The sequence below is a fragment of the Grus americana genome, chromosome 1 (genome assembly GCF_028858705.1).
Source record: "Grus americana isolate bGruAme1 chromosome 1, bGruAme1.mat, whole genome shotgun sequence".
In the NCBI taxonomy this organism is placed as follows: Eukaryota; Metazoa; Chordata; class Aves; order Gruiformes; family Gruidae; genus Grus; species Grus americana.
In genome coordinates this window covers 185,896,154-185,904,085 of record NC_072852.1, presented here as the reverse complement: position 1 = coordinate 185,904,085, position 7,932 = coordinate 185,896,154, and the positions used below count along the sequence as shown (strand labels likewise).

At 40.7% G+C, this 7,932-nt stretch overlaps 1 protein-coding gene across 1 annotated transcript; it reads left to right on the top strand.

Moving 5' to 3' along the window:
* Nucleotides 1-310: 310 nt before the first annotated feature.
* On the top strand, nt 311-3,693 carry LOC129205651 (lactose-binding lectin l-2-like). The gene is given in 6 exon segments (XM_054823587.1): nt 311-498; nt 500-530; nt 2,043-2,168; nt 3,173-3,308; nt 3,592-3,668; nt 3,670-3,693. Coding segments are annotated over 6 exon segments (582 nt in total).
* The last annotated feature ends 4,239 nt before the right edge of the window (nt 3,694-7,932 follow it).

Here is a 7,932-nt window from a genome sequence, read left to right as displayed (position 1 = left end):
CACTGGACCCTGTAATGACAGCAGCAAACTAATTCTGCTTACAACCTAAATGGCATCTGACTCCTAAATTACTGCTCTTCATATGCTGATGTTTTACACATTTTAACTTTTTTTTTTTTTTTGGAAGACAAGGGGAAAAAAAGCGAGACCCTGAATATCTACTAGCATTTGCCCTTCATTTTGTAGTTTTACTTCACCGAATGTTCCTGCGGAATGCTGAACTCAGCTCAGTTAAATTAGAAGAGATAATAGGGAGATAATACTCTATCTTTTGGAAAGATGAGTGAGACTTTTCTTTTGTGTTTATTCTATGCTTCTTTCTGGTGTTGAGAACTCCACAGTCAAACACTGCAATGCCTGGTTCTTGCCCCTAATCTTTGGCAGACTTAATCCTGCACGTAGTGTAATTCTTAATGCATCTCATGAGGATTCATTCGCAAAGCAAAATTGCCAAAATCTGTGTCAGAAAGGCTGGATTAGTTACAAAGGTTGCTGTTACTCAAAAAAGAATGACATGGACACAAGCTGAGGTACTGGCTTCTTCAAAACATGAGTATTCATGATTTCTTCTCTACTTCCCACAGTTTTCTTTCTTGTACCTGAGTCTTTTTTCCTCCTTTTCTGCTTCTGCCCTTGTGTACCAGTGTTGACCAAAAGTTCCTGATATTCAGCTCAGTGCTGCTGGTGAGGTTAGTCGCACTCTGCTTTGCCACAGGACACACTCAAGTAGCAACAAATCAACTCCTGTTTGGAACTTGGACCTTCTGAAGCTTCTATTCCTTCCTCATGTCATCCTGCCTCTCTTATTATGTCAAGGGTTTTGAGCATGAGGTTTATTTTCCTCATATGTTAAAATAAGGCCACACCAATGCAGAGAAGTCAAGGAGGTTCCTTGCGATCCTTGACTATAACAGGACAGAAAGTTGATGGATTATAGTTGAGAGGTTTCTCCCTCTGATTCCCACACAACACACAGCATGATGCCTACCAGGCTGGACCTTTCTCTATGATTTATCAAACCTCTTTTGAATAGTGAACCCTTTTTCAACTTCACAAGAGATACTTGCTAAAAGATTCTGACTTCACCTTGCTACCTGCTCAGATTATATCAGGTGAGCCTTTAACTTAAAGCCAAAAATACTTGCTGTATCTTTCAGAAGCCAAACACAAATGCTTCCATAAGTGTTTGCCTTGGGGTGCCATATTCTTCTTGAGCCATGTCTACAAGAGTGTATGAAATTTAAATGCCTCAAGATGGTGAAGAGAAGAGTTTTCCCCTGAGCCTCAACACCAGCACAATGCATGCTCTTGCTTCAAGGCTCAGATGAAAGAGTACACTTCCCTGCCAAATGCAAACTCTTGAGGACCCAGCCAGTTTGGAGAGACTCAGAGTCAAGAGCTGTCCCTGTCTATTCCATTTCCAAGCTCGCTGGGGACCCAAGAAAGCAGCGCTGTAAACAGCATCCTTTTGGACAAGTTCTAATCTCTCCATTTCTGCTTACCTGTCGTCTTATGCTTCTTCTTTTCACTGTAAGGTTCATTTTGCCTAACTTTAGCAGTCAAAAAGGTGGAGGGACCTAGGCCGTGCTGTTCAGCAGGGTCCTCCAGTGACAGCCACTTCATCCTACCTCCCCTCAATGCCTTTCTTACACTGGGTGTATGACGGTCTGAAGATATCTCCTGTTCTCTACTGGCCGTGCAGAAAACCCATGTAATTGCTTACACTACAGGCCTAACTTGCAATCGCAGAATAGCTATTTGAATTGCGCTGTTCAGGTTTTTGCCTTTTTTTGAGCAAGCATTCTCTCTGTTCCTCTGTTTCCATTTGTGATTTCCCTCCCTTCGAAACTGCAAGCTTTCCATGGATTTCTCTGTCACTTCACATTTCCACCTCTATTAGATTTCCCCTTCTCGGACTTTCATTTGTGGCCCTGTCCCTTTTCAATAGCCAATCATTTTTCCACATTTTTCTTTGCTTACTTCTTATTTACAAAGCTCTAGCCGTTTCACATCTCCTATGTTTAACCCTCTCTACTGTGCAGAAAACCTGCTGGACTGACAGAGGTCCCCTAACCAGCATTGCCAGTGCAGATGAGAATGAATTCCTTCATAAACTTGCTCAGGGGCAGAAAGAAACCCAGTTTTGGAGAGGGGGAGCTTGCCAAAAGGCAAGTGTTCCATGACCAGAAATGAAAACAAATGTTAGTTGAAAGAACTTTATGACTCAACTGATCAAAAAATTCTACTATAAAAAATGTTTTTGTTTTCGAGTGAATAGTTTCTCTTCGTAGCCATGGAAATTCTTTTCAGTCTCAGCAAAACTAAAGAGTCATCAAAAACTCATACATTTATCTTTCGATGGTTTTGGGGGTTGGTCATGGAAGAAGATGAGAGTTTTAGGGAAAAAAAGTTGAAGTGATAAACTCTGGTCAATGTCATATTCCAGTTATATCATCTGAAGTAGGAAAGTTGAGGTGCAAATCTCAGGGGAGAAGCTGTATGGTGGATAGTAAGTTCTCTGTTTAATCTCTGTTTAGCAGAATGTCAGGTCACTAGCCTAGACTTGGTGTTGTAAAAAGCTTGCATGTATATTTTCATTCATTCTTTTAATGAATTCATTTGCTGCATCTTCCTACTTCCAAATATTCCAGCCAATGAACCTACCAGAGCTATTGCTGATATGGTGAATTTAGAATTAGCATTGTAGAATAGTAAAAGCAAGTGAATTTCAGCTTTGTAAATGCATGTTGGAAATAGAAACTTGATTCTGTAAGTTTTACCCATATAACAGGGCACAACAATGACCTGTGTATCCATCCTGAATGTCTCAAATTCTGAATGTCACCTACCTGCAATGAATTACTCATGAGCACTATAGTCTATTCCGGATAACAAATATATTCGAGAAAATTACAATTTATTTGAGGACAATTCATGAAGAGAAGATGAGGTGAAATTAATCTAATATGGAATTAAAAATGAATTATTCATGCAGCTCTAAAGGACAATGAAATCCCCACAAGCAATAACCGTATCAACATCCATGTGGAAAAGGGCCTCCATTCAGTCCTTCTTCTATCCCAGCAAATATAAGCATACCAAACTGCTTTCAGAATGAAATAGCAACCTACAGTTTCTGTTAATCTTCTGGAGTTATTTTTTTTGCCTGCAGGGGTCATTTTTGAAATGGACTGATGGATCTCTGACAACGTTTATCCAGAGGCCTCTGTTATCCCTTTTCAGAGCTGTTGGAGGACTAGTTAACAGCCTGTTTAACATAAAAATTTGTCTGACCCTGAATATCGGAGGTAAGAAAAACCTGGGATGATTTACAATCCACATAATTTACCCTGCCCTTGAACCTCTGCCATCCCTGTGGGATGAGTATTTCTAGGATTAGCTAGAGAAAACATCATCTTATTAAAACATTGCCCAAAGCTGCAATGTACATACTATGGAAACATAAATTAAAAGAGAATTGGATTTCCAGAGTCTGAGCTGAGATTGAATGATTTCATGTCAGGAGTGAAACAGTTCCCTTTTCACATCTTCTTGTTTTCCTTTGTGATCTCTCTTTTTCTTTGTTTCCAGGCAGGGGTGAATGGGACGGCTCTCCCTGCCGCAAGAGGCTACTGTTCATCTGTGTTTACAAACCACAACTGATGCACCCTTAACCTGTCACTGAACCACTGATGAAACCTGACTGGCTGCTCTGGGATTTGGAATAGAGTTCAGCTGCAGTCCATTAGTGCAGAAAAATCTTTTGCATGGAAAAATCAAGATCTTATACTAAAAAAGCAGAGCTATTATACCTTTTCTGTTTTGTGGGCATTATTGTGACAATGTTCTTGTAGACTATGTTTAAATGATGCTGTAAAAATAAATTCTGATTAGATTTGAATGCTTGATGAAATCAGCATACCATTTAGATTTTCCACAGGGTGTTTAAGAATATTCATAAGAGCTCTTTAATTATTAAATAATTACAAATCACTCATTAAAACATTATTCATTTCACCATTTAATCATGCCAAGTCATACATTTTAAACCCTAGAATTTTTCCTATCTTAGTGCCAGATAGATCCAAGGAAAGTTAATTGAATGTTTTTAATATTTAAGTAGTTAAATGGTTAGTTCAATAAACTGCAGTAAGGCCATAAGATGAGGCCCAAATCGCAGGGAGAACTCATGAGTGCATCATTGGGCCCAGGAGGTGGTGCACCACCTTGTGAACTGCATAGGATGATGCTTTGTTAAATTAAGAAAAAAACCCTTGCTACCATGGTTAGGTTTGTCTAAGTTCTCAATATGATCCATGACTGTGTTCCCCAAAGGCAAACAGTATCACTTTATTTTCCTTAGTTTTAAGTACCCCTATTGCTTTTGACTCCATCAGTTACTTGCAAGCTCCTGTTGCAAGGTACTTTCCCTCACTATCCAAGCCAGGAATGCTTCCTTGATTTATCTAGGTGATGACAAAACACCTCATCAGTTAGGAAGGATGAGGACACTAGCAAAAATTTAGTTAGCATTTCAACATCTCATTATCCAGCACAACCTCAGAGAATGATCACACCAATATAAACAGCAGTTGCTTTATTTAACTACGCATTTCCTATAAAGCAGGTGTCAGATTTTCCCCTTCATGAGGAAACTGAGGGTATGAGAAAGCTAAGAGTAAGAGTGGGTCAAGAGCTTCCTGGAGATTGGACTCACCTACTGTTAGAACAAATGGCTAGTGTGGACAGCACATACCTTTTCACATCCCTAGGCCACCTCTAGTGTGATCCTGACCAGGAGGGCTGCCAAGGAGCAGAGGGCACCAGACACATGGCCACTCCAGACACTCATCTTCCTGAGCACTGGGATAGCTGTGTTCCCTCAGAATCAATGATTTTCCCTGTAATTATCTCAAGGAACGCCAACCATACCAAGACAAAATTAGGTTTTATACAAAACACATTTTTTTCCGGGCTGACCGTTATTCCAGCATTTTAATAACGTCCACAGTGGTTTGTTCAGGGTCATGAGGGAAGATCGTAGCAGAGCTGGGGACAAAGTCGAGGAGGATCTCATTCTCATTCTTCAAACCTTCTATCCACTGAGGAATGCAGCTTCCCAAATCAAAGTGACAGGGTGAGTTCAAAGGGGAAGCAACAAACTGACCAGTTAATCCAAGCATCATTTTTACAAATGACACTACATCATATTGCCAGAGATGTGGCCCGCTCCCTGACCTTATCTTTTGGCAGAATTGCTTTCCCTAGAGAGAGCAAAGGATTCAGTGTCCTTGAGGTAGAATTATGAAGAGCCTTATTAGTCATTGAATACAGTTCCTTTTCTTCCCCAGCAGGCTACTGCAGATTCAATATCTGCAGAAACAGCCATGGAAAGGCTGACAAAATATCCATCTGCTTTACAAGGTCACCATGCAGGGTGGCCACCAGTGTTCAGACAGTAAGAGAATAAAGGCTACAAGCCTGCTGTGCCATGGAAAGACAGGTCAGAAAGGTGGACAACATTGCAGATATGCAGGTGTAGCAAAACAGAGGTCTGTGACACGTAGAAATAAATGTATTAATCAGAATATATTTAATATTAATCTGCCTTCAACCCAAATATGTACAAGGATGGTGTAAATAACAACAGAATGTTCAGATTTTGTAACACTCCATGCACAGCAAGATGCAATGTATAAGCATTTTGCATAAGTACGTGAGCAACATAACTACCAAAGATGGGTGTGATTGCAGGTAGCTGGCATCCAAATAACAGAAGTCAGACAGAGGATAAGTGCAAGGGACTGCAAATAGTCAGAACATCCTGCCAAATACACAAGAAGGATGACTGGCAAAGCCAAAACCAAGAAAAGCGATACTGGGAGCAGATGAGTTAAAACCATCAAGCACAAGCAAGAAATAATCAGAGGAAAAAGACGACAAACCCACTTCAGTTCTGGCTCCTCATCAATGAGCTCTCAAGCCTGATCACCCAACCTCGGCAACTAGGGACCACCAAAGACCACAGCCATCTGTGCCAGCTGTGAAGCATCATCTCCGCAGCGCTGTGTACTCACAGCTGACTTACAATGTGGCTGTTAAAGGCCAGCAGTGATGATGTTGAACAATGTGTGGGAATTAGCCATGAGCACAAAGGGTGTTCTTAAAGAATGGATTTAGTAAAGTTAAAAGTTTAAAACTTCCCTCATCTGTCATTCTTCTAAACACTCCCATGATGGCAATCCCTAATTCCCTAACGATATACACGCATTCAGTTTGCATACCTCCAACACAAGTTTTCTGCAACAATAAGAGTTTTTTTGCAAGAAGGCCTAGTTGATCCTCAGGAGTGTACACATACTAAGAAAACTGAGGTGCTATAATCAGTATTTTTCAAGATGGAAAGACTTTGCACAGCAAGGAGAGAATAATGAACATATTGGGGATTTCATAATGTAAACTGTATCTTCAGCATTGATATGAACCATACTACAGGATCTGTAGCCTAATCTGCATTCAGTGAATCACTGTTAAGCTATTTAAACTGAAGCAATTGCTTCAGTTAAGTTCCTAATGAATATTTGTTCACACCAGAGAAGCCTTATCACAGTTAGCAGTAACTCACAATTTAGCATATCTGCGGGCAAGGTCAGCAGAAATAGCAAGACCTTGGACAATGAACTCGAGTCTTGCCCCAGAATGAAAATAGTCACTTTTTATCATTCACTGATCCTAAAGCACTTTCTGAAAGTGAGCAAAACTGCTTCTTGTTTACAAATGGGCAGAAATGAGGTGCGGGAGGGGGTGTGACAAATTTATGGCCTATTTTAACACTGCAGGATAGTGTCAATGGCTCGAGAGAGAAACCACAACTCTTGGCTTCCAGCCCTGCAGCCTTTCAGCCAGGCTGCCTCCTTCCAGACCGTGACAGCACCAATTGTCCAGTACCTCTGGGTGCCAAAAGATGGAGAAAAACTCCTGGGGTGGAATTTTTTTATGCCAGCATCCTTAAGCATCCAAATGCTTTTGGAAATGTGACCCACAGGCACCCGAGCAGACTAGCTATGAAAATTTTCCCACATCCTATTTATGAGCAATGGCCCTCTATTTTCAGGCAATAAATTGAGCATCGTCTCTGAGCTCTACATGTTTGGGAATACTTATTATTAATTCCTTTTTAAAAATTAATTAATTATTGTGTTCCCAACTTACATGAATGAATCTGTCTACATGCTGTGACCACAAACTAGGATCATTTTATTCATAATTTATATTACAGTGATGCCTAGAGGCCATAAAAAGGAAGGAGGCTTCATTATTCTAGATGCTATCCAGGCTGCCAGGAAGACATACTCTCTTGCCCTGAGACTTTATAGCTTAATTTATGAAAAAGAGCATTAGGACTGATGAAGGAGTAAGGTTCTTAAGAAGCTATGACCTAATTTGCCATTCTGTTTTCCCATGCTCTCTTGAAATGATGATGACCCTGTTTTGAAATGTCTGGGCTGTTTGTTCTTGTGTGGCAAACACAACATGGAGGCATGGGGAGGGGAGCACCACTCTCCGCAGAAGACACATTTGACCGGGTGTTCGTTAAATTGTCTACTCGCAAATGATTGGAGAGAAATGTGAGACAATACAGCTGAGAGGGCCTCGCCAAACCATCTGAACTTTGTGGTAGCCCCATACGAGGGTTTTATTGCCATCAGTCAATCAACCAGCATGTTTGGCCTAGCTTGTGGGTTCTTTTCCCTCAGGCAGTTGATGACATTAGATTGGTGTCATGTTAACACAGCTCTCTGAGCTATGCAAACAAAAGTTTAGTCCGGATTTGTGTAAGTGGCTGCCACAACATGCAAGTAAAAGGGGTAAATGTAAGTAATTAGGCATAGGGTTTGTTTTGTGATGGAATGGTCCAGAACAGCACACCAA